This window comes from Bombina bombina, chromosome 1, assembly GCF_027579735.1.
Source record: "Bombina bombina isolate aBomBom1 chromosome 1, aBomBom1.pri, whole genome shotgun sequence".
NCBI classification, from domain to species: domain Eukaryota; kingdom Metazoa; phylum Chordata; class Amphibia; order Anura; family Bombinatoridae; genus Bombina; species Bombina bombina.
The window spans coordinates 723,813,202-723,839,583 of NC_069499.1; the positions used below are offsets into that span (position 1 = coordinate 723,813,202).

Genomic DNA, 26,382 nt, shown 5'->3' on the forward strand with positions numbered 1-26,382 from the left:
ACAATTCAGTTTTACAAACTTTGCCTCCTATGGAGATGGTGAAGTAAGTTTGTGCTAGATTTCTACGTTGATATGCGCTTTGCAGCATGCTGAAGCCCGGTTTCCTCTCAGAGTGCAGTGAATGACAGAGGGATGTGAAGGGAGTATTGCCTATTGAATGCTATGGTCATCCTATCGGGTATCTATTTCATAGGTTCTCTGTTTTCAGTCGTAGAGATTCATCTCCTACCTCCCTTTTCAGATCGACGATATACACTTATATACCATTACCTCTGCTGATTCTCGTTTCAGTACTGGTTTGGCTATCTGCTATATGTAGATGAGTGTCTTTTGGTAAGTATGTCTTATTTTATTTGACACTCTCAGCTATGGTTTGGCACTTTATATGTAAAGTTCTAAATATATGTTTCTCCAACATAGGTGTGTCCGGTCCACGGCGTCATCCTTACTTGTGGGATATTCTCTTCCCCAACAGGAAATGGCAAAGAGCCCAGCAAAGCTGGTCACATGATCCCTCCTAGGCTCCGCCTTCCCCAGTCATTCTCTTTGCCGTTGTACAGGCAACATCTCCACGGAGATGGCTTAGAGTTTTTTGGTGTTTAAATGTAGTTTTTATTCTTCAATCAAGAGTTTGTTATTTTAAAATAGTGCTGGTATGTACTATTTACTCTGAAACAGAAAAGAGATGAAGATTTCTGTTTGTAAGAGGAAAATGATTTTAGCAACCGTTACTAAAATCGATGGCTGTTTCCACACAGGACTGTTGAGAGGAATTAACTTCAGTTGGGGGAAACAGTGAGCAGACTTTTGCTGCTTGAGGTATGACACATTTCTAACAAGACTTGGTAATGCTGGAAGCTGTCATTTTCCCTATGGGATCCGGTAAGCCATTTTTATTAAATAAGAATAAAGGGCTTCACAAGGGCTTTAAAGACTGGTAGACATTTTTCTGGGCTAAAACGATTGATTTATAAGCATTTTTAATAGTTCATAGCTTTGAGGAGTTATTTTATTCTTGGGAATTATGTAAAAGAACCGGCAGGCACTGTATTGGACACCTTTTTCACTGGGGGCCTTCTCTAATCATAGGCAGAGCCTCATTTTCGCGCCTCTATTGCGCAGTTGTTTTTGGGAAGCAAGGCATGCAGATGCATGTGTGAGGAGCTCAGATACATAGAAAAAGCTTTCTGAAGGCGTCATTTGGTATCGTATTCCCCTCTGGGCTTGGTTGGGTCTCAGCAAAGCAGATACCAGGGACTATATAGGGGTTAAATATAAAAACGGCTCCGGTTCCGTTATTTTAAGAGTTAAAGCTTTCAAATTTGGTGTGCAATACTTTTAAGGCTTTAAGACACTGTGGTGAAATTTTGGTGAATTTTGAACAATTCCTTCATACTTTTTCACATTTTCAGTAATAAAGTGTGTTCAGTTTAAAATTTAAAGTGACAGTAACGGTTTTATTTTAAAACGTTTTTTGTACTTTGTTATCACGTTTATGCCTGTTTAACATGTCTGAACTATCAGATAGACTATGTTCTGTATGTGAGGAAGCCAAGGTTCCTTCTCATTTAAATAGATGTGATGTATGTGACACAAAATTTAGAGAAAATGATGCCCAAGATGATTCCTCAAGTGAGGGGAGTAAGCATGGTACTGCATCATCCCCTCCTTCGTCTACGCCAGTCTTGCCCACACAGGAGGCCCCTAGTACATCTAGTGCGCCAATACTCCTTACTATGCAACAATTAACGGCTGTAATGGATAATTCTATCAAAAACATTTTAGCCAAAATGCCCACTTATCAGCGAAAGCGCGACTGCTCTGTTTTAGAAAATACTGAAGAGCATGAGGACGCTGATGATAATGGTTCTGAAATGCCCCTACACCAGTCTGAGGGGGCCAGGGAGGTTTTGTCTGAGGGAGAAATTTCAGATTCAGGGAAAATTTCTCAACAAGCTGAACCTGATGTGATTACATTCAAATTTAAATTGGAACATCTCCGCGCTCTGCTTAAGGAGGTGTTATCTACTCTGGATGATTGTGAGAATTTGGTCATTCCAGAGAAATTATGTAAGATGGACAAGTTCCTAGAGGTCCCGGGGCCCCCCGAAGCTTTTCCTATACCCAAGCGGGTGGCGGACATTGTAAACAAAGAATGGGAAAGGCCCGGCATACCTTTTGTCCCTCCCCCTATATTTAAGAAATTGTTTCCTATGGTCGACCCCAGAAAGGACTTATGGCAGACAGTCCCCAAGGTCGAGGGGGCAGTTTCTACTCTAAACAAACGCACTACTATCCCTATAGAAGATAGTTGTGCTTTCAAAGATCCTATGGATAAAAAATTAGAGGGTTTGCTTAAAAAGATGTTTGTTCAGCAAGGTTACCTTCTACAACCAATTTCATGCATTGTTCCTGTCACTACAGCAACGTGTTTCTGGTTCGATGAACTAGAAAAGTCGCTCAATAAAGATTCTTCTTATGAGGAGATTATGGACAGAATTCATGCTCTCAAATTGGCTAACTCTTTTACTTTAGACGCCACTTTGCAATTGGCTAGATTAGCGGCGAAAAATTCGGGGTTTGCTATTGTGGCGCGCAGAGCGCTTTGGCTAAAATCTTGGTCAGCGGATGCGTCTTCCAAGAACAAATTGCTTAACATACCTTTCAAGGGGAAAACGCTGTTTGGCCCTGACTTGAAAGAGATTATTTCTGATATCACTGGGGGTAAGGGCCACGCCCTTCCTCAGGATAGGTCTTTCAAGGCTAAAAATAAACCAAATTTTCGTCCCTTTCGCAGAAACGGACCAGCCCCAAGTGCTACATCCTCTAAGCAAGAGGGTAATACTTCTCAAACCAAGCCAGCCTGGAGGCCAATGCAAGGCTGGAACAAAGGTAAGCAGGCCAAGAAACCTGCCACTGCTACCAAGACAGCATGAGATGTTGGCCCCCGATCCGGGACCGGATCTGGTGGGGGGCAGACTTTCTCTCTTCGCTCAGGCTTGGGCAAGAGATGTTCTGGATCCTTGGGCGCTAGAAATAGTTTCCCAAGGTTATCTTCTGGAATTCAAGGAGCTTCCCCCAAGGGGGAGGTTCCACAGGTCTCAATTGTCTTCAGACCACATAAAAAGACAGGCATTCTTACATTGTGTAGAAGACCTGTTAAAAATGGGAGTGATTCATCCTGTTCCATTAGGAGAACAAGGGATGGGATTCTACTCCAATCTGTTCATAGTTCCCAAAAAAGAGGGAACATTCAGACCAATCTTAGATCTCAAGATCCTAAACAAGTTTCTCAAGGTTCCATCGTTCAAAATGGAAACCATTCGGACAATTCTTCCTTCCATCCAGGAAGGTCAATTCATGACCACGGTGGATTTAAAGGATGCGTATCTACATATTCCTATCCACAAGGAACATCGTCGGTTCCTAAGGTTCGCCTTTCTGGACAAGCATTACCAGTTTGTGGCACTTCCATTCGGATTAGCCACTGCTCCAAGAATTTTCACAAAGGTACTAGGGTCCCTTCTAGCGGTGCTACGACCAAGGGGCATTGCAGTAGTACCATACTTGGACGACATACTGATTCAAGCGTCGTCCCTACCACAAGCAAAGGCTCATACGGACATTGTCCTGGCCTTTCTCAGATCTCACGGGTGGAAAGTGAACGTAGAAAAAAGTTCTCTATCTCCGTCAACAAGAGTTCCCTTCTTGGGAACAATAATAGACTCCTTAGAAATGAGGATTTTTCTGACAGAGGCCAGAAAATCAAAACTTCTAAGCTCTTGTCAAGTACTTCATTCTGTTCTTCTTCCTTCCATAGCGCAGTGCATGGAAGTAATAGGTTTGATGGTCGCGGCAATGGACATAGTTCCTTTTGCGCGAATTCATCTGAGACCATTACAACTGTGCATGCTCAGTCAGTGGAATGGGGATTATACAGACTTGTCTCCGACGATACAAGTAGATCAGAGGACCAGAGATTCACTCCGTTGGTGGCTGACCCTGGACAACCTGTCACAGGGGATGAGCTTCCGCAGACCAGAGTGGGTCATTGTCACGACCGACGCCAGTCTGGTAGGCTGGGGCGCGGTCTGGGAACCCCTGAAAGCTCAGGGTCTTTGGTCTCGGGAAGAATCTCTTCTCCCGATAAACATTCTGGAACTGAGAGCGATATTCAATGCTCTCAAGGCTTGGCCTCAGCTAGCAAAGGCCAAATTCATACGGTTTCAATCAGACAACATGACGACTGTTGCGTATATCAACCATCAGGGGGGAACAAGGAGTTCCCTGGCGATGGAAGAAGTGACCAAAATCATTCAATGGGCGGAGACTCACTCGTGCCACTTGTCTGCAATCCACATCCCAGGAGTGGAAAATTGGGAAGCGGATTTTCTGAGTCGTCAGACATTTCATCCGGGGGAGTGGGAACTCCATCCGGAAATCTTTGCCCAAATAACTCAATTGTGGGGCATTCCAGACATGGATCTGATGGCCTCTCGTCAGGACTTCAAGGTTCCTTGCTACGGGTCCAGATCCAGGGATCCCAAGGCGACTCTAGTAGATGCACTAGTAGCACCTTGGACCTTCAACCTAGCTTATGTATTCCCACCGTTTCCTCTCATCCCCAGGCTGGTAGCCAGGATCAATCAGGAGAGGGCATCGGTGATCTTGATAGCTCCTGCGTGGCCACGCAGGACTTGGTATGCAGACCTGGTGAATATGTCATCGGCTCCACCATGGAAGCTACCTTTGAGACAGGACCTTCTTGTTCAAGGTCCGTTCGAACATCCGAATCTGGTTTCACTCCAACTGACTGCTTGGAGATTGAACGCTTGATTTTATCAAAGCGAGGGTTCTCAGATTCTGTCATTGATACTCTTGTTCAGGCCAGAAAGCCTGTAACTAGAAAAATCTACCATAAAATATGGAAAAAATATATCTGTTGGTGTGAATCTAAAGGATTCCCATGGAACAAGATAAAAATTCCTAAGATTCTATCCTTTCTTCAAGAAGGTTTGGAGAAAGGATTATCTGCAAGTTCTTTGAAGGGACAGATTTCTGCTTTATCTGTTTTACTTCACAAAAAGCTGGCGGCTGTGCCAGATGTTCAAGCTTTTGTTCAGGCTCTGGTTAGAATCAAGCCTGTTTACAAACCTTTGACTCCTCCTTGGAGTCTCAATTTAGTTCTTTCAGTTCTTCAGGGGGTTCCGTTTGAACCCCTACATTCCGTTGATATCAAGTTATTATCTTGGAAAGTTTTGTTTTTGGTTGCAATTTCTTCTGCTAGAAGAGTTTCAGAGTTATCTGCTCTGCAGTGTTCTCCTCCTTATCTGGTGTTCCATGCAGATAAGGTGGTTTTGCGTACTAAACCTGGTTTTCTTCCGAAAGTTGTTTCTAACAAAAACATTAACCAGGAGATAGTCGTGCCTTCTTTGTGTCCGAATCCAGTTTCAAAGAAGGAACGTTTGTTGCACAATTTGGATGTAGTTCGTGCTCTAAAATTCTATTTAGATGCTACTAAGGATTTCAGACAAACATCTTCCTTGTTTGTTGTTTATTCTGGTAAAAGGAGAGGTCAAAAAGCAACTTCTACCTCTCTATCTTTTTGGCTTAAAAGCATCATCAGATTAGCTTATGAGACTGCCGGACGGCAGCCTCCTGAAAGAATCACAGCTCATTCCACTAGGGCCGTGGCTTCCACATGGGCCTTTAAGAACGAGGCTTCTGTTGATCAGATATGTAAGGCAGCGACTTGGTCTTCACTGCACACTTTTACCAAATTTTACAAATTTGATACTTTTGCTTCTTCTGAGGCTATTTTTGGGAGAAAGGTTTTGCAAGCCGTGGTGCCTTCCATCTAGGTGACCTGTTTTGCTCCCTCCCATCATCCGTGTCCTAAAGCTTTGGTATTGGTTCCCACAAGTAAGGATGACGCCGTGGACCGGACACACCTATGTTGGAGAAAACAGAATTTATGTTTACCTGATAAATTACTTTCTCCAACGGTGTGTCCGGTCCACGGCCCGCCCTGGTTTTTTAATCAGGTCTGATGATTTATTTTCTTTAACTACAGTCACCACGGTATCATATGATTTCTCCTATGCAAATATTCCTCCTTTACGTCGGTCGAATGACTGGGGAAGGCGGAGCCTAGGAGGGATCATGTGACCAGCTTTGCTGGGCTCTTTGCCATTTCCTGTTGGGGAAGAGAATATCCCACAAGTAAGGATGACGCCGTGGACCGGACACACCGTTGGAGAAAGTAATTTATCAGGTAAACATAAATTCTGTTTTTATACTTATATTTGCCATGATTCAGGTTAATCAGCATATTTCCTTCTTACAGACTGTCAGTTTCATTTTTTGGGAAATACATATGAATAAAAAAATTTCTTACCTGAAACTTTTTCAAATTGACTTTTCTTTCTAAATTGCGGGCTGTTAGGCTCGCGGGAGCAAAAAATGGTATAATTTATTGCGTCATTCTTGGCGCAAGACTTTTTTGGCACGAGAATTACGTTTGTTGACGTAATGACGTCATTTCCGACGTTTTAGTTGGCGCCGAGAGTTTTCACTTACTTGCGTCATCTATGACGCACATGTTTGTTGCAGACGTTTTTGGCGCCAAAAAATTTGTCAATTGTGGGCGTCATACTTGGCGCCAGATTTTTTGACATTATTTAAGTCTTTGTTTCCTTTTGCTTCTGGTTTCCAGAGGCTTATTCTGTTTGCATTTTTTTCCCATTCCTGAAAATATCATTTAAGGAATTTGATAATTTTGCTTTATATGTTGTTTTTTCTATTACATATTGCAAGATGTCTCAGTCTGAGCCTGTATCAGAATCTACTTCTGGAATGCTGCTGCTTGATGTCGGTTCTACCAAAGCTAAGTGCATTTGTTGTAAACTTGTGGTAACTGTTCCTCCGGCTGTAGTTTGTGTTAGTTGTCATGATAAACTTTCAAAAGCAGACAATATTTCCATTAGTAGTAGTCCATTACCTGTTGTTCCTTCAACATCTAATGTTCAGGATATTCCTGTTAATGTGAGAGAATTTGTTTCTAATTCTATTCAGAAGGCCCTGTCTGTTATACCTCCTTCTAATAAACGTAAAAGGTCTTTTAAAACTTCTCATAAATTAGATGAATTTTTAAATGACCGCCAGCATTCTGATTTATCTATCTCTGATGAGGATCTATCTGGTTCAGAAGATTCTGCCTCAGATATTGACACTGACAAATCTTCATATTTATTTAAAATGGAGTTTATTCGTTCTTTATTAAAAGAGGTGTTGATTGCATTAGATATGGAGGAGACTAGTCCTCTTGATATTAAAACCAGTAAACGTTTAAATTCGGTTTTTAAACCTCATGTAGTTATTCCAGAGGTTTTTCCAGTTCCTGATGCTATTTCAGATGTAATTTCTAGGGAATGGAATAGTTTGGGTACTTCATTTACTCCTTCTTTAAGGTTTAAGAGACTGTACCCTTTGCCGTCTGATAGATTGGAGTTTTGGGAAAAAATCCCCAAAGTTGATGGGGCTATCTCTACCCTTGCTAAACGTACTACTTCTTCCTACAGCAGATAGTACTTCTTTTAAAGATCCTTTAGATGGGAAGCTTGAATCTTATCTAAGGAAGGCTTATTTATGTTCAGGTCATCTTCTTAGGCCTGCTATTTCTTTGGCTGATGTTGCTGCAGCTTCAACTTTTTGGTTGGAGGCTTTAGCGCAACAAGTACTAGATCATAACGTGTATAGCATTGTTAACGTACTTCAACATGCTAATAATTTTATTTGTGATGCCATTTTTTATATCATTAGAATTGATGTCAGGTATATGTCTTTAGCTATTTTAGCTAGAAGAACTTTATGGCTTAAATCTTGGAATGCGGATATGACTTCTAAGTCAATGTTGCTATCTCTTTCTTTCCAAGGTAATAAATTGTTTGGTTCTCAGTTGGATTCTATAATTTCAACTGTCACTGGGGGGAAGGGAGCTTTTTTGCCTCAGGATAAAAAATCTAAGGGTAAATTTAGGGCTGCTAACCATTTTCGTTCCTTTCGTCAGAATAAGGAACAGAAGCCTGACCCTTCCCCTAAAGGAACGGTTTCCAATTGGAAACCTTCTCCAGTCTGGAATAAATCCAAGCTTTTTAGAAAATCAAAACCAGCCTTCAAGTCCGCATGAAGGTGCGGCCCTCATTCCAGCACAGCTGGTAGGGGTCAGACTATGATTTTTCAAAGATGTTTGGATCAATTCAATTCAAAATCATTGGATTCAGAACATTGTTTCTCATGGGTACAGAATAGGTTTCAAGGTAAGACCGCCTGTGAGAAGGTTCTTTCTCACACATTCCAGTGAACCCAGTAAAGGCTCAGGCTTTCCTGAAGTGTGTTTCAGACCTGGAGTCATCTGGGGTAATTGTGCCAGTTCCATATCTGGAATGGGGTCTGGGGTTTTATTCAAATCTGTTCATTGTACCAAAGAGAGAGAATTCTTTCAGACCAGTTCTGGATCTAAAAATTTTGAATCGTTATGTAAGAATACCAACATTCAAAATGGTGACTATGACTATTCTGCCTTTTGTTCTGCAAGGGCATTATATGTCCACAATAGACTTACAGGATGCTTATCTTCATATTCCAATTCATCCAGATCACTTTCAGTTCCTGAGATTCTCTTTTCTAGACAGGCATTACCAATTTGTTGCTCTTCCTTTTGGCCTAGCAACAGCTCCAATGATCTTCTCAAAGGTTCTCGGTGCCCTTCTCTCTGTAATCAGAGAGCGGGGTATTGCGGCGTTTCCTTATTTGGACGATATCTTGGTACTTACTTAGTCTTTACATTCTGCAGAATCTCACACGAATCAACGTGTGTTGTTTCTTCAAAAACATGGTTGGAGGATCAATTTAGGTTTTAGGTCTCATGACTGCAGCATCGGACGCGATCCCCTTTGCTCGTTTTCACATGAGACCTCTTCAGCTTTGTATGCTGAGCCTATGGTGCAGGGATTATACAAAGATATCACAATTGATATCCTTAAATCCCAATACTCGACTATCTCTGACTTGGTGGTTAGATCACCACCGTTTGATTCAGGGGGCTTCTTTTATTCGTCCAACCTGGACTGTGATTTCAACAGATGCGAGTATTTCAGGTTGGGGAGCTGTCTGGGGATCTCTGACAGCGCAGGGGGTTTGGAAATCTCAAGAGGCGAGATTACCAATCAATATTTTGGAACTCAGTGCGATTCTCAGAGCTCTTCAGTTCTGGCCTCTTCTGAAGAGAGAATCGTTTATTTGTTTTCAGACAGACAATGTCACAACCGTGGTGTATGTCAATCATCAAGGTGGGACTCACAGTCCTCAAGCTATGAAAGAAGTATCTCGGATACTTGCATGGGCGGAATCCAGCTCCTGTCTAATCTCTGCGGTCCATATCCCAGGTATAGACAATTGGAAAGCGGATTATTTCAGTCGAAAGACTTTACATCCGGGAGAATGGTCTCTTCACCCAGATGTGTTTCTTCAGATTGTTCAGATATGGGGGCTTCCAGAAATAGATCTGATGGCTTCTCATCCAAACAGGATGCCAAGAGAACTTATGAGAAGAACACCATGAAATGTAAGTCTTCCAAACTCGGTAATAAATCTTTCTAGATACAGATTTACGAGCCTGCAACATAGTATTGATCACTGAGTCAGAGAAACCTCTATGACTAAGCACTAAGCGTTCAATCTCCATACCTTCAAATTTAATGATTTGAGATCCTGATGGAAAAACGGGCCTTGAGATATAAGGTCTGGCCTTAACGGAAGTGGCCAAGGTTGGCAACTGGACATCCGAACAAGATCCGCATACCAAAACCTGTGCCGCTCCATTATGATTTTGGAAATCACTCTTGGAAGAAGAACTAGAGGCGGAAAGATATAAGCAGGATGATAATTCCAAGGAAGTGACAACGCATCCACTGCTTCCACCTGAGGATCCCTGGACCTGGACAGATACCTGGGCTTCCCAGTCATTCTTTGCCTTTCGTCCCAGGAGGTTGGCAGAGAAGTGTCAGAAGTTTTCGAAAGTCTCTTATAGAGTGTAGTACTCTTCGGCATGGGACTGGCGTTTTAAGTAGTCCTGTCAGCCTCTCAGTGAGAGCATGGGTGAAAGTTATAGTCCGGAGATGCAGGGAAAGTCTTTCTGTGAAACCATCCAGACTCATATTAACAGCTCCACAAGCAATCAGTGTTGACGAGTTTTGCTGCCTGCTTTTTTTCTCTTAAGTCCATGGCAGAAGCGACGCTACCATCTGTCACACTTGAAAGGCTGTGTTCCTGTTCCACAGCATAGATTCCGGTAAGATTGTTTAATTTTACTTTCATCATGGATGTATTGTAATTACAACAGTTTATCCGTGAGGGGCTACAACCTTTCGGGGATAGCTGTAACATAGGGTCTCAGTGAGGGTCCTTTTTGTATCTCGGAATCAAGGGTTAATGTCTTCTGAGGGGGGGGGGTTATTGAACAGGGGGTTTTATAATAATGTTTATCTGATTCTGTTTGCTACTGTGTAGTGTTGCTTCAGCTCATGGCTATTTTGGAACATAACGGCCTATGTCTAGTGACGTGGCCTTTACGGTCGGGCGTGCTTTTGCATGGACTGCACGGTTTGCCTTGTGACCAGGCGTGGCCACATTTTGGCTCTCCATTTCCGCATTCCTGACCGTCTGGCGATGGAGAAATCCGGGTCCGCTGGTGTCTGGTTCCCTAGAGGTGGTGAGTGCCCCAGCCATTGGGGGTCTAAGGTATTGGCCCGGGTGATACATGCCCATCAGTTATGTTCTGTATGCCGTTTTAGAGTGCTCTGTTCCTCGGGATCGGGAAATCAGGTTCCCACTGAGTCATCCGTGTCTGGGGATTCTATTTCCCACGAGGCGAGTTCCCTACCACCAACTCTTACTACAGATGCAGGTAACCCAAATGCTACTTATCCTTCTATGGAGTGTGGCCTGTTCCCACCGAAGGTTACAACACGGTTCCGCATTGCCATATCTTTGGCGCTGGCGCATCTGCACCTCCCGGGAGTGTGCTTACAATATTGTCCGTGTTCCGTTAACCGGCACTCATCTGGCGTGGTATCGCCTGGTCCAGTTCTGCCTTCCAGGGGAGCGACTGTCCCCTGAGGCCTCGGGGTCAACCTTCGTGCCAGTGTTTTCTTTTGTCCCGGCGGAGGTATGTTGCACCTTTCATTATAGACTGGTGCTCCTTCGTGTTCTACTGAGGCACGTTTTGGCATTGCTGGAGAATCCCACTCTTAATGGGTCTGGGGATTCTCAGTCTTAATCTTTGACTGGCTTGCTTGCATAGACATAAGGGGATGAAGTAATCTTCTTATAGTCTTTGTTATTTGTGTATCTTTTTCCAGTTCTGAGTTTGGAAGTCTCGGACCCCTGTTGGGCTGGTCCTGCGGGTCTGTCCGTTCTTCCTGGGCAATAACCTACGTGTTGCCTTAACTTTTATTTTAATCTGGTGAGGATGATTTTTATTTGGTCAAAATCTCATGTTGTTGTGTGATGTTTCCTTAGGGAACCTTTGTCTCTGGAATTGATTCTTGTGATTTTGTAGTCGCACTGTTTACTTTGAGGACGTACTAGTCTTACGTTCTGTCTAACTGCTCTTTATCCCTCCATTTCGAGGGAGAGTATGTGCTGGGGCCCTTGGTTTCAAGATGGTCCTGACTGGGTACAAATCCTTCTTTATTTAAGGCCTAGTTCAGACACGTGGCGCCTTTTTATATCTGGCTGGTCTGGTGAGGACGCCTAGTGATCACAATATGTTTTATGTTTACTTCACTAGCATCCTGAGAGGACTTGATGGTCCATAGTTGCTTAGGGGCATGGGGGGATTGGTTCAGTTCTCATTCGCCTTTCAATCTAGTGGTCCGGGACTCTGTTGAGATCCGCAGCAACATGCTCAGTCTTTTCCGATTTTTCCGGGAACTAGAGTGTTTCTTCCCATTGTGGGTTGGAGACTTGGAGGATTTTGGTCCTTCATACTGCCGTTCTTATGGTTTTGCCTTGCATGGTCTCTTTGGAGGTGTCCTTTTAGGACTTGTTCCTTTTAGAGGCTCTCTTCCTTTGGGTCGAGACTTTCTAGACTTTGTCCGGTTTTTCTGGCGGCTTTGGCTGCTTAATTAGGAAGTGAAGGCCGTGAGACTCTGTCTTCCTTCGGGAGTTAGTCGTCTCCATATCAGGGGCGATAGGAGGTGTTGTCTCCTTTTCCAAGCTTTTTGCTTAGGGGATGGTTTTCTGCCTGAGTTTGGGATACTTTGCATTCTTCTCCCTTGGGTGTGGTCCTCTGGAACGTTAATCTGAAAGGATTATGGAGACTAGCCTTTCATTTCTACTTTTTTTCGGGTGACTCTGTTCTCGTTCTCTTTTCCCTTTGTGCTGCCCTTGGGCTCTAGAGAAATTGCGTGACTTTGTCGTGGCCTAGCACCTTGTTCGGGGGATGTTCGTGGCCTAGCACCTTGTTTGGGGGATGTTGACCTCCGGCCAAGGGTGTTCTCTTCCTTTTGGACTAGGAATTACAAGTGAGTCCTGTACCCGTTCTCCGGGTTCCCCGGTTATCATCCCCTGTAATGTCTGATTGCTTCAGATGGGGTATCTTGTGTTCCCTGGTGGTGGTGTTCGTTCAAGGATGATTCTGGGTCCAGGGTTCTCGTCTTGAATCCTTCTTGGATGTCTAAAGACTTATGATCCTGTGGACTGGTTCAGGACAACCCAGTTTTTTTCAGGGACCCTACGTTGCGACATAGGGACTAGCTCATTGGGCTTGCAAGCAGGAAGGTCAGAGTTCACATCCTCCTTCAGGTACTGGTTATAAACATTAAGGCCGGACTTGTCCTTCGGACGGAGTGTGCTCCTCTTCATGGGGAGTTTTTTCTCTGTTTAGTCAACAGTGGTGTCTGGATGATTTTTTCATTTGGTCTGTGTTTTGATCATACTATGGCTTCTTGTCTTGTGGACATGTACGCTGTTCTTATCTGTGCCCTTCCCTTTTGAGGGGATAGTTTGTCTTTCTTATGTGCTGGGGTTTCCTCTCTCTGGAGGGTCATTGTCCTACCCTGTGTGCTGCTCTGTGGGCTCTGTTCCACCTTTTGGAAAGTGATCTCTCTACGTAGAGAGTTGTTTGTGACAGGTCTTCCTACGGATCTATTGCACTTTTCTCTGTTCCAGGCCCTAGGGGGTTCTCCTTGGGAGTGCCTTATTTTGGAGGAGCGCATTGGGTTGGCATCCAAGCTCTTTTGGGGTGGATAAGTCCCCCCTTTTTCTTTCTATTCCCTGGGGCTTGTGGTTGGGGTCTTTCTGTCCGCCCTGTCTATCAGACATGTCTGTTGCTTGGGCTGGTCCGGTGTTGGAGCAGGATCTGGGATCATGTGCTCTGCTATTTCGTCCTCGGAGCATTCGAGGTATAGTAAGCCTCTGAGGTTTCTCCTTTCTCCACGTTCAAGATTTGTGGGAAGGACTGGCGACTCTTAGATAGCCTGCAAAGTTATCCGCGGGTTAGTTGATACTTGGCAATCTGAAGGATCCTATCTTCAGCTGCTTTCTACTTGCCCTGCGAGTATTTAAGTTTGAGTCATTTTTGATGACTGTAGCGTGTAATGTTTTTGCTTCAGGTGTTGTTCGTCAGACTTATCTGAGCTTGCTGCACAAGGTTTTGTTTCTGAATATTTCGGTATTCGGAGCTACCTTATTGTGACTTTGGGACCTTTGTCTTCAGTTGCTTCTAGAGTGTGGTTGCACTGTTAGGAGAAAATCCTCTCTCTGTTTCAGATTCCCGGCCTTATCCTGTGGTTTCTGTATTTCTGGGGCAGGGTGTTGCCCCCCCCCCTTGTTTCTATGAGACTGGTTTTCTCCGTGCCTTTTCTTGTTTGTGGAAGAATATGGTAATTTGTTCCCTTTCTTTAGTAAGGGGTGTGTTTGGAGACAGACTGTTGGGTGACGATGTATTTTGGAGGCTGTTGACTCAATAGAGTCTAGTTCCTGCGGTCTCTAGCAAGGCTTGAGGACTATCTGCGGGTCAGTGTCCTTGGGCCTTTTCCTTTTCTCAAGGTTGTTCTCCGTTTTGGATGAAGCAGGATTTTGTTGGGTAGGGGATTTCAGGCCTTGTGCTCTCAGAATGGGGGACGCCTCTTGTACCCTCCCGTTTTTGCATTCAGTGTCCTCTATAGCTTGGGTATTGTTTTCCCAAAAGTAATGAATGCAGCTGTGGACTCTTTCCATTTATGAAGAAAAACTTAAATTATGCTTACCTGATAATTTTCTTTTCTTCAGATGGAAAGAGTCCACAGCTCCCCGCCCGTATTTTTTCTGTGGGGCGTCTATTATTTTTGTTCTTCTAGCACCTTTTCACCCTGATATATATTCTACTGTTTCTTGTTCCCTCGGCAGAATGACTGGGGGATGAGGGAAGTGGGGGAGGTATTTAAGCCTTTGGCTGGGGTGTCTTTGCCTCCTCCTGGTGGCCAGGTTCTGAATTTCCCAAAAGTAATGAATGCAGCTGTGGACTCTTTCCATCTGAAGTAAAGAAAATTATCAGGTAAGCATAATTTAAGTTTGTTTGCAGTTATGGAGACTGGTAATTCTGTCCCTAAATGCCAAGGTATTTCCTTCAGCAATCTTATGCAATATATATTAATATTTTAATGCATTTCGGCTCATTATTTCTATTGTTCTTGCTTCAAAGAGTATTGTTGCTCCTTCTGTTTGTTACTTACAGGAAGAATATACTCTTTCTCTTGGAATTCATTCAAACAACAGTGCTGAAATGGTGGTGGCCAGGCCCTCCTTAAAGTAAGCGTAAATGGTCAGTTCAGAATTTACCATCTTCTAGTTCTTAGCCTGCTAAGGTTAATGTTTCAAGTTTTGAGGCTGCTGTGTCCTCAGGGGGGATGGTTTTTCTTTGATGATCAAGAATCTTACTCTGATCTTTTTACTGATATCCTTTTTATGTCATTTTATGATGGCATATTCATTCTCTTTTAAGCAAATTTTTGCTTTTATTTTTTTAAGAGGTTATATGATTCTAAAGTAGATTGGGATATACCAGTTAAAAAATATATACTGTCTAATCCATTGGTGTGTCTTTTGTCCCTATTGCTGTTTCTGAGATTATATCCAGAAATTGGACTCCTTTTATTTCTTCACAGGGCTTCTATTATTGAGCTTTTGGAAATTTATTTGAAAGTGATTGTGCATGTTGGTTGAATTGGAACAGGCCTAAACAGTTTAAAGGGACATGAAACCCAAGTTTTTTTCTGTCAATTTAAAAAAATACAAGAAATAGAATAAAATTTAAAAAAAGTTTCCGATTTACTTCTAATCTCAAATTTGCTTAGTTCTCATGTTATTCTTTTTTGAAGAGATACCTAGGTAAGTAGCGGGCATCTGCCTGAAGCACTAAATAACAAGCAATAGTGCTGCGATCTAATGCTCTTGCTAGAAAGGGTGATTGATTAATGGAATAAACTTCCACAAGAGTTAGTAATGACAAACACTGTGGGGTACTTTAAAGTGAAGGTAAACTTTGATGAATGAAAGCCCGGTTTTTAAAAATACTATTGAAAACAGGGTCACTTTTATTCATCAAAGTTTAGAAAGTAGCCATTTTGTTTAAAAACGTACCTTTCTTCTTTTCACAGCCAGAGCAGCTTCCCCCACTCGGAGATTCTCTCTTTACACGTCAGCAATGACTAATCCGGCTTCCTCCAATCACGGCTTCCCCCCCCCCAGGAGAGTCATTGCCTGAGGCCATGCCATGATTGGAGGAAGCCGGATTAGTCATTGCTGAAGTGTGAAGAGAGGATCTCTGGGTGGGGGAAGCTGCTCCGGCAATGAAAAGAAGAAAGGTAAGTTTTTAAACGAAACGGCTGTTTTCTAAACTTTGATGAATGAAAGTGCCCCTGTTTTTAATAGTATTTTTAAAAACTGGGCTTTCATTCATCAAAGTTTACCTTCACTTTAAGAATGTCTGGGACAAGCATAAGGCTATACTACGAACTAGATACGCTTATACTTTTAGGTATCATCGGGCAGACTTGCTGTACCTATGCCTCTTAACTGCCATCAATATCTATGTATAACATTGTTGCAAAACTGCTGCCATATAGTGCTACAGACACATGCAGACTTCTGAGCTTACATCCCTACTCTTCAATAAAGGATAACAAGAAAGCGAAAAAATATGATAAAAGAAGCAAATTACAAAGTAGTTTAAAAGTGTATCTAAATAATGAAAGAATTTTTTTTTTTGGTTTTTAGATCTTATCCCACATCCAGGTTTGCATGTAGATGGAGCCCTCAGTCGAGAGGCTTTGATAGGGGGTAGGTTACACCTTTTTCAGGAAGCTTGGTTTTAGTCTGTTCAGGGTCTTTGAATTCTCAAGGATGTTGAATAGGTTTCAGATCTTTTTTTTCTGTTCTGTTCCTAGGAACTCTGTAGACTCAGATAGATGGGAACTCCAATCTATTAATTGTTCCATAAGCAGGAAGAAACTTTCTGATCTAGAAACTTTGAACACATTTCTCCTTAATTTCCTACTTTCGAAATGGAAACTAGTCTTTTCTGTGAGGTAAATTTATGTCCTCAGTAGATTTTAAGGATACTTACCGTTAATGCTCTTTTTTCTAGGAACATCATCGGTTTCAGAGATTTGCTTTTTTGGACAAGCTTTTTAATTTGCTTTTTTTTATTTGGTTTGGCTACAGCTCTCAGAATATTCTCTAAGGTACTGGATACCCTCTTATCTGTAATAAGTTTTCAGGGTATTGCAGTGTTTATTGGTTTGTTTGATATATATCAAGTTCCATCTTTTCATTCGGCAGTCTGTTGTTGATTCTTCAGCACCATGGTTGGAAAATTATTTTTCCAAACAGTTTACTGGTTTCTCAGATAAAGTTTGCTTTTTTTGGAGGTTTTATAGATTGTTTCTATGAGACTTTCTTTGGCAGTGCAAAGACGGTTGAAGCTGGGGTTTGCCGGTTAGAACCTTCAATCTCTGTTTTTTTCCTTCAGTTGCTATTTGCTTGGAGGTTTAAGGTCTCATGTTTTTGGCCTTGGTTGCTATTCCATTTGCTCACTTCCATATGAGTCTGCTTGGTATGTTTTTCCAATAATTACAGGGACCTGTCTCAGTTATCTCTGAGGACTCATTTACTTTCCAGACAAGTTTGTCTTTGTCTTGGTAGATTAGTTATTAGCTCTTTATACAGGGGGCTTCTTTTGCCTTTAATCTCTACAGATGCAAGCTTTTTTTTCCAGGATTGGGGGGCCACAAGGGTATCTCAGAAGGTATAAGGATTTTGGTTTTCGCAGGATGCGAGGTTACCTGTTGATATTTTAGATCTCTGTAATATTCTCAGGGCACTTCAGAGTTGACCTCTATTGAAAATGTCTATTTTACAGCTGTAGCTTATGTAAATCACAGTTCCCTAGTTATGAGGATAGTATCTCTATTTCTTTCCTGGACAGAAGCTTTTTGCTGTCAGATTTCTGCTTTACATGTTGCAGGACTGTATAACTGGAAAGCATTTTTTTCTCAATCTTCCGTTTTATCATTTGGAAGAGTGGTCTTTATCTGGTTATGTTCTTTCAAATAATAGATCTTTAGGGTTGTCCAGAGATAGTTTTGATGGCTTCCTGGTTGAATCTAAATTTTCCCAGGTACTGTGTAAGATCCAAGGAATCATTGAACTGTGTTTGTGGATGTTCTGGTAGTTCAGTGGTCATTCTGGATAGCCTATATTTTTTTTCCCACCTCTGGTCTTTTATTCCAGAGTGATTGCCAATTTTTGCAGGAAAAGTTTTGGTGATTCTGTTTTGCTCCAGCTTGTTCCTGCAGTATTTGCTATGCAGATCTGGTTCTGTTATCCAGTTTCTCTTTGGGTGCTTCTTTTGCATTCAGACCTTCTATTTTAGGGTCCTTCTTTATATCTGGATTCTAGTTCTCTTGGTTTGATTGCACAGAGAGAGAATCGTAAATCCTTTGAACTATTTGTTCAGTTATTGAGTTTATTATACAGGCTTGTAAGTCTGTGACTAGGAGAATTGTTATTTAATGTCTGGAAGGCCTTTATTTATTGGTGTTCGAATCAAGTTTTTTTCTTGGCATTCTTTTGAATTAACAGATTTCTTGCTAATTTTTCAGGATGGTTTGGTTAACGATTTATCCACCAGTTTATTTAAAGGCTCAGTTTTCTGTTCTTTTTAGTTTTGTCCCGTAAAAAGATTATCTTTCTGACATTCATGGTTTTGGCCTAGTCTGGCCTAGGATTAAGTCTGTAATTATTCTGTTTTTTCTCCTTGGAACCTTTTATTTGGTTTTGAGGATTTTTGAGGTTCTTACTTTTCGATACTATGCATCAGGTGGATGTTAAACTTCTTTTTTGAAGTTTTGTTTCTTTTAGCTATTTCCTCTGTTAGATGAGTTTTCTACTTTTTGTGGTACTTATGTTTTTGTCTATATAAGTTCTCTCTTCATGTTTTGGATTCTGTTAGAGCTTCATAGTATTATGTTGACACTACATAGGTTTTCAGGCAAACTTTTAGTTTGTTTGTTCCTTTTGCTGGTTCTAGGAAGTTCAGGGAATTTCTGCTTTTTATTTGGCTTTTTGGTTGAAGTTTTTGATTCATATAGTTTTCTTGGAGGCAGGTCAGCCTCCACCCAGACTGCTTTCTGCTAATTTTTTTTCTGACTAGTTGCCACTTTTTGTGATTTTTAGAATGTTTTATCAGTGGACTCATTTTTGCTGGTCAGCTATTTGGTCTTCTTTACATATTTTTTTCTACCATTTGAATGTTTTTGCTTCTTCTGAGGCAGCCTTTTTAGTAGGGTGTCCTTCATGCAATTGTCCCAGGTTGATTTATTTTTGCCTTTTCTATAGGTTCTATTCGGACTGGCTGTGGATGTAGTTTTTCGGTGAAAAAGATCCCACCCTTTTCTTTCATGTAATTAGCAAGAGTCCATGAGCTAGTGACGTATGGGATATACATTCCTACCAGGAGGGGCAAAGTTTCCCAAACCTCAAAATGCCTATAAATACACCCCTCACCACACCCACAAATCAGTTTTACAAACTTTGCCTCCTATGGAGGTGGTGAAGTAAGTTTGTGCTAGATTCTACGTTGATATGCGCTCCTCAGCAGGTTGGAGCCCGGTTTTCCTCTCAGCGTGCAGTGAATGTCAGAGGGATGTGAGGAGAGTATTGCCTATTTGAATGCAATGATCTCCTTCTACGGGGTCTATTTCATAGGTTCTCTGTTATCGGTCGTAGAGATTCATCTCTTACCTCCCTTTTCAGATCGACGATATACTCTTATATATACCATTACCTCTGCTGATTTTCGTTTCAGTACTGGTTTGGCTTTCTACAACATGTAGACGAGTGTCCTGGGGTAAGTAAGTCTTATTTTCTGTGACACTCTAAGCTATGGTTGGGCGCTTTTTTTATAAAGTTCTAAATATATGTATTCAAACATTTATTTGCCTTGACTCAGGATGTTCAACATTCCTTATTTTCAGACAGTCAGTTTCATATTTGGGATGATGCATTTGAATCAATCATTTTTTTCTTACCTTAAAAAATTTGACTTTTTCCCTGTGGGCTGTTAGGCTCGCGGGGGCTGAAAATGCTTCATTTTATTGCGTCATTCTTGGCGCAGACTTTTTTGGCGCAAAAAATCTTTTCTGTTTCCGGCGTCATACGTGTCGACGGAAGTTGCGTCATTTTTTGACGTTCTTTTGCGCCAAAAATGTAGGCGTTCCGGATGTGGCGTCATTTTTGGCACCAAATAATGTGGGCGTCTTATTTGGCGCTAAAAAAATATGGGTGTCGCGTTTGTCTCCACATTATTTAAGTCTCATTTTTCATTGCTTCTGGTTGCTAGAAGCTTGTTCTTTGGCATTTTTTCCCATTCCTGAAACTGTCACTTAAGGAATTTGATCAATTTTGCTTTATATGTTGTTTTTTCTCTTACATATTGCAAGATGTCTCATGTTGCATCTGAGCCAGAAGATACTTCAGGAAAATCGCTGCCTGGTGCTGGAACTACCAAAGCTAAGTGTATCTGCTGTAAACTTTTGGTAGCTGTTCCTCCAGCTGTTGTTTGTATTAAATGTCATGACAAACTTGTTAATGCAGAAAATATTTCCTTTAGTAAAATACCATTACCTGTTGCAGTTCCATCAACATCTAATGTTCAGAGTGTTCCTGATAACATAAGAGATTTTGTTTCTGAATCTATTAAGAAGGCTATGTCTGTTATTCCTCCTTCTAGTAAACATAAAAAGTCTTTTAAAACTTCTCTTTATCCAGATGAATTTTTAAATGAACATCATCATTCTGATTCTAATGATTCTTCTGGTTCAGAGGATTCTGTTTCAGAGGTTGATGCTGATAAATCTTCATATTTATTTAAAATTGAATTTATTCGTTCTTTACTTAAAGAAGTCCTAATTGCATTAGAAATTGAGGATTCTGGTCCTCTTGATACTAAATCTAAACGTTTAGACAAGGTCTTTAAATCTCCTGTAGTTATTCCAGAAGTTTTTCCTGTTCCTGGTGCTATTTCTGAAGTAATTTCCAGGGAATGGAATAAATTGGGTAATTCATTTACTCCTTCTAAACGTTTTAAGCAATTATATCCTGTGCCGTCTGACAGATTAGAGTTTTGGGACAAAATCCCTAAAGTTGATGGGGCTATCTCTACCCTTGCTAAACGTACTACTATTCCTACGGCAGATGGTACTTCCTTTAAGGATCCTTTAGATAGGAAAATTGAATCCTTTCTAAGAAAAGCTTATTTGTGTTCAGGTAATCTTCTTAGACCTGCTATATCTTTGGCGGATGTTGCTGCAGCTTCAACTTTTTGGTTGGAGACTTTAGCGCAACAAGTAACAGATCATGATTCTCATAACATTATTATTCTTCTTCAACATGCTAATAATTTTATCTGTGATGCCATTTTTGATATTATCAGAGTTGATGTCAGGTTCATGTCTCTAGCTATTTTAGCTAGAAGAGCTTTATGGCTTAAAACTTGGAATGCTGATATTTCTTCTAAATCGACTCTACTTTCCCTTTCTTTCCAGGGTAATAAATTATTTGGTTCTCAGTTGGATTCTATTATCTCAACTGTTACTGGTGGGAAAGGAACTTTTTTACCACAGGATAAAAAATCTAAGGGTAAAAACAGGGCTAATAATCGTTTTCGTTCCTTTCGTTTCAACAAAGAACAAAAGCCTGATCCTTCATCCTCAGGAGCAGTTTCAGTTTGGAAACCATCTCCAGTCAGAAATAAATCCAAATCTTCTAGAAAAGCAAAGCCAGCTTCTAAGTCCACATGAAGGTGCGGCCCTCATTCCAGCTCAGCTGGTAGGGGGCAGATTACGTTTTTTCAAAGAAATTTGGATCTATTCTGTTCACAATCTTTGGATTCAGAACATTATTTCAGAAGGGTACAGAATTGGTTTCAAGATAAGACCTCCTGCAAAGAGATTCTTTCTTTCCCGTGTCCCAGTAAACCCAGCGAAAGCTCAAGCATTTCTGAAATGTGTTTCAGATCTAGAGTTGGCTGGAGTAATTATGTCAGTTCCAGTTCTGGAACAGGGGCTGGGGTTTTATTCGAATCTCTTCATTGTACCAAAGAAGGAGAATTCCTTCAGACCAGTTCTGGATCTAAAAATATTGAATCGTTATGTAAGGATACCAACATTCAAAATGGTAACTGTAAGGACTATCCTGCCTTTTGTTCAGCAAGGGCATTATATGTCTACAATAGATTTACAGGATGCATATCTGCATTCCGATTCATCCAGCTCACTATCAGTTTCTGAGATTCTCTTTCCTAGACAAGCATTACCAGTTTGTGGCTCTGCCGTTTGGCCTAGCAACAGCTCCAAGAATTTTTACAAAGGTTCTCGGTGCCCTTCTATCTGTAATCAGAGAACAGGGTATTGTGGTATTTCCTTATTTGGACGATATCTTGGTACTTGCTCAGTCTTCACATTTAGCAGAATTTCATACGAATCGACTTTTGTTGTTTCTTCAAAATCATGGTTGGAGGATCAATTCACTAAAAAGTTCATTGATTCCTCAGACAAGGGTAACCTTTTTGGGTTTCCAGATAGATTCAGTGTCCATGACTCTGTCTTTGACAGACAAGAGACGTCTAAAATTGATTTCAGCTTGTCGAAACCTTCAGTCACAATCATTCCCTTCGGTAGCCTTATGCATGGAAATTCTAGGTCTTATGACTGCTGCATCGGACGCGATCCCCTTTGCTCGTTTTCACATGCGACCTCTTCAGCTCTGTATGCTGAACCAATGGTGCAGGGATTACACAAAGATATCTCAATTAATATCTTTAAAACCGATTGTACGACACTCTCTGACGTGGTGGACAGATCACCATCGTTTAGTTCAGGGGGATTCTTTTGTTCTTCCGACCTGGACTGTAATTTCAACAGATGCAAGTCTTACAGGTTGGGGAGCTGTGTGGGGGTCTCTGACAGCACAAGGGGTTTGGGAATCTCAGGAGGTGAGATTACCGATCAATATTTTGGAACTCCGTGCAATTTTCAGAGCTCTTCAGTCTTGGCCTCTTCTGAAGAGAGAATCGTTCATTTGTTTTCAGACAGACAATGTCACAACTGTGGCATACATCAATCATCAAGGAGGGACTCACAGTCCTCTGGCTATGAAAGAAGTATCTCGAATTCTGGTTTGGGCGGAATCCAGCTCCTGTCTAATCTCTGCGGTTCATATTCCAGGAATAGACAATTGGGAAGCGGATTATCTCAGTCGCCAAACGTTGCATCCGGGCGAATGGTCTCTTCACCCAGAGGTATTTCTTCAGATTGTTCAAATGTGGGAATTACCAGAAATAGATCTGATGGCTTCTCATCTAAACAAGAAACTTCCCAGGTATCTGTCCAGATCCCAGGATCCTCAGGCGGAGGCAGTGGATGCATTATCACTTCCTTGGTCATCCTGCCTATATCTTTCCGCCTCTAGTTCTTCTTCCAAGAGTAATCTCCAAGATTCTGAAGGAATGCTCGTTTGTTCTGCTGGTAGCTCCAGCATGGCCTCACAGGTTTTGGTATGCGGATCTTGTCCGGATGGCCTCTTGCCAACCGTGGACTCTTCCGTTAAGACCAGACCTTCTGTCGCAAGGTCCTTTTTTCCATCAGGATCTCAAATCCTTAAATTTAAAGATATGGAGATTGAACGCTTGATTCTTGGTCAAAGAGGTTTCTCTGACTCTGTGATTAATACTATGTTACAGGCTCGTAAATCTGTATCTAGAGAGATATATTATAGAGTCTGGAAGACTTATATTTCTTGGTGTCTTTCTCATCATTTTTCCTGGCATTCTTTTAGAATTCCGAGAATTTTACAGTTTCTTCAGGATGGTTTAGATAAAGGTTTGTCTGCAAGTTCCTTGAAAGGTCAAATCTCTGCTCTTTCTGTTCTTTTTCACAGAAAGATTGCTAATCTTCCTGATATTCATTGTTTTGTACAAGCCTTGGTTCGTATAAAACCTGTCATTAAGTCAATTTATCCTCCTTGGAGTTTGAATTTGGTTCTGGGGGCTCTTCAAGCTCCTCCGTTTGAACCTATGCATTCATTGGACATTAAATTACTTTCTTGGAAAGTTTTGTTCCTTTTGGCCATCTCTTCTGCCAGAAGAGTCTCTGAATTGTCTGCTCTTTCTTGTGAGTCTCCTTTTCTGATTTTTCATCAGGATAAGGCAGTGTTGCGAACTTCTTTTGAATTTTTACCTAAGGTTGTGAATTCCAACAACATTAGTAGAGAAATTGTAGTTCCTTCATTATGCCCTAATCCTAAGAATTCTAAGGAGAAATCATTGCATTCTTTGGATGTTGTTAGAGCTTTGAAATATTATGTTGAAGCTACTAAGAATTTCCGAAAGACTTCTAGTCTATTTGTCATCTTTTCCGGTTCTAGAAAAGGCCAGAAAGCTTCTGTCTTTTCTTTGGCATCTTGGTTGAAATCTTTAATTCATCATGCCTATGTTGAGTCGGGTAAAACTCCGCCTCAGAGGATTACAGCTCATTCGACTAGGTCAGTTTCTACTTCCTGGGCGTTTAGGAATGAAGCTTCGGTTGATCAGATTTGCAAAGCAGCAACTTGGTCTTCTTTGCATACTTTTACTAAATTCTACCATTTTGATGTGTTTTCTTCTTCTGAAGCAGTTTTTGGTAGAAAAGTACTTCAGGCAGCTGTTTCAGTTTGAATCTTCTGCTTATGTTTTCATTTAAACTTTATTTTGGGTGTGGATTATTTTCAGCAGGAATTGGCTGTCTTTATTTTATCCCTCCCTCTCTAGTGACTCTTGCGTGGAAAGATCCACATCTTGGGTAGTCATTATCCCATACGTCACTAGCTCATGGACTCTTGCTAATTACATGAAAGAAAACATAATTTATGTAAGAACTTACCTGATAAATGAATTTCTTTCATATTAGCAAGAGTCCATGAGGCCCACCCTTTTTTGTGGTGGTTATGATTTTTTTTGTATAAAGCACAATTATTCCAATTCCTTATTTTTTATGCTTTCGCACTTTTTTCTTATCACCCCACTTCTTGGCTATTCGTTAAACTGATTTGTGGGTGTGGTGAGGGGTGTATTTATAGGCATTTTGAGGTTTGGGAAACTTTGCCCCTCCTGGTAGGAATGTATATCCCATACGTCACTAGCTCATGGACTCTTGCTAATATGAAAGAAATGAATTTATCAGGTAAGTTCTTACATAAATTATGTTTTCTGTTATTACTTTTGAATTTCCACAGCTTGGGTATTAGTTCCTAGAAGTAATGGATCATAGACTGTCACCACCTATATAAAAGAAATATATTTAACAGTACAGTTACTCATAATAACACTGTCTGATAAAAAAATTTTTTTTAAAAGAATTGCATTGAAAAGTTAAAAGGGCTCAAAGATATGAGGTCTCAGGTGTTAGAAAAACAAAAAGGCCCTCAAAGGGTTTTAGCAGACATGCATACACGTCTAAATATGTATAAATTTATCAGGTAAACCTACATTATATTTTTTGATTTGTTTAGTACATTTTTTTTTTGTAACGCACTACCCTTTATGCAAGCTCTAAAGTCGCAATAAATTCAATTGCACACACACAAGCAAACGCGCTTACTTTCAACTTGTAATGTGCACACTATTTACGTTGGGTGCAAAGAGCTGAGAAATACTGCTTGCACGCTACAGTTTACGCGCCACACGTAATCTAGCCCTTAGTGCTGATACAATGTGTAAACTTATCTTTTTTCTTTCTTTCTAGGTCTCATCAAATGTACTATATGTTTGGCTTCCTGTTCCTTGTGTTTATAATACTCCTGATCACGTGTTCAGAGGCTACTATATTGCTTTGTTATTTCCATCTATGTGCAGAGGTAATTCTGGTCACTTTTCATAATTTATGTATTTACTATATACTTTTTAATATGTGATGAATATGGTAGAAAAATTCTGCAACTTTCTAAACACAGTCACGACTTAAAGGGACACTAAACACCTTGTAATTACAAGACATTTCTTATTTCTTGCTAAAGCATAACATTTCCAGCAAAATTTAAAACAAAACATTTTGCTTGCTACAGTTGTTTCTTGGTTGCCAAGCACTACCCACTACTTGCCTAATTTGAAAGAGCCAATCAAGGCTTGCTTCTGAAGAAACTACAAGGGTAGTCACAGTCATTATGTTAGTATACACTGCATTGTTTTGTGGTTATCTGCTGAAGCCGATTAGGTAAATAATGTTGTAAGGTTAGCTTTAATAAGTCTTCAATGTACCAGTTCGGAGAATTCGAAAATTCATCATTTCCATAGCTAAATTACTTGAAAAAAGGGGGCACAATAAATTAAGTGTATTGCATTGTTGTTTTACCACGCTTAAATAAATCTCTTACGAGGACAATACAGTAGCTACAATATTGTAGTTGTGTTTTTATTGGGATAAATATTCTTCTCTTAAAGTGATTATAATCTTGAGCATAGTCACTCAAGTCATAGGAAAGAATTAAAAATATATAAATGAGACATTCATGAGATGTGAAGGATATACTTATTTTCTGATACTTTCAGATTGTAATGCCAGAATTGATTGACAGATGACTCATCTGCAATCCACTAATAATTCTCTCCCCCCCCCAGGTGTGACGTTTGTGCTAAGGGGCTGAACACCCCGTGTGGGGGGGGGAGGGCACAATGATTTGGGGATTGCATATGAGTCATCTGTCAATCAATTGACGAATATGGCGGGCGGAGAAACGGCACTTACC

General features: G+C 41.0%; 1 protein-coding gene across 1 annotated transcript in view; it reads left to right on the forward strand.

Moving 5' to 3' along the window:
• Window positions 1-26,382, forward strand: part of LOC128645912 (transmembrane 9 superfamily member 2) — a 662,966-nt gene that overhangs the window by 604,120 nt on the left and 32,464 nt on the right. The window contains exon 18 of the mRNA XM_053699233.1: window positions 25,383-25,494. Within this exon, the coding sequence (XP_053555208.1) occupies window positions 25,383-25,494 (112 nt within the window). The remainder of the gene's footprint in view (window positions 1-25,382; window positions 25,495-26,382) is intronic.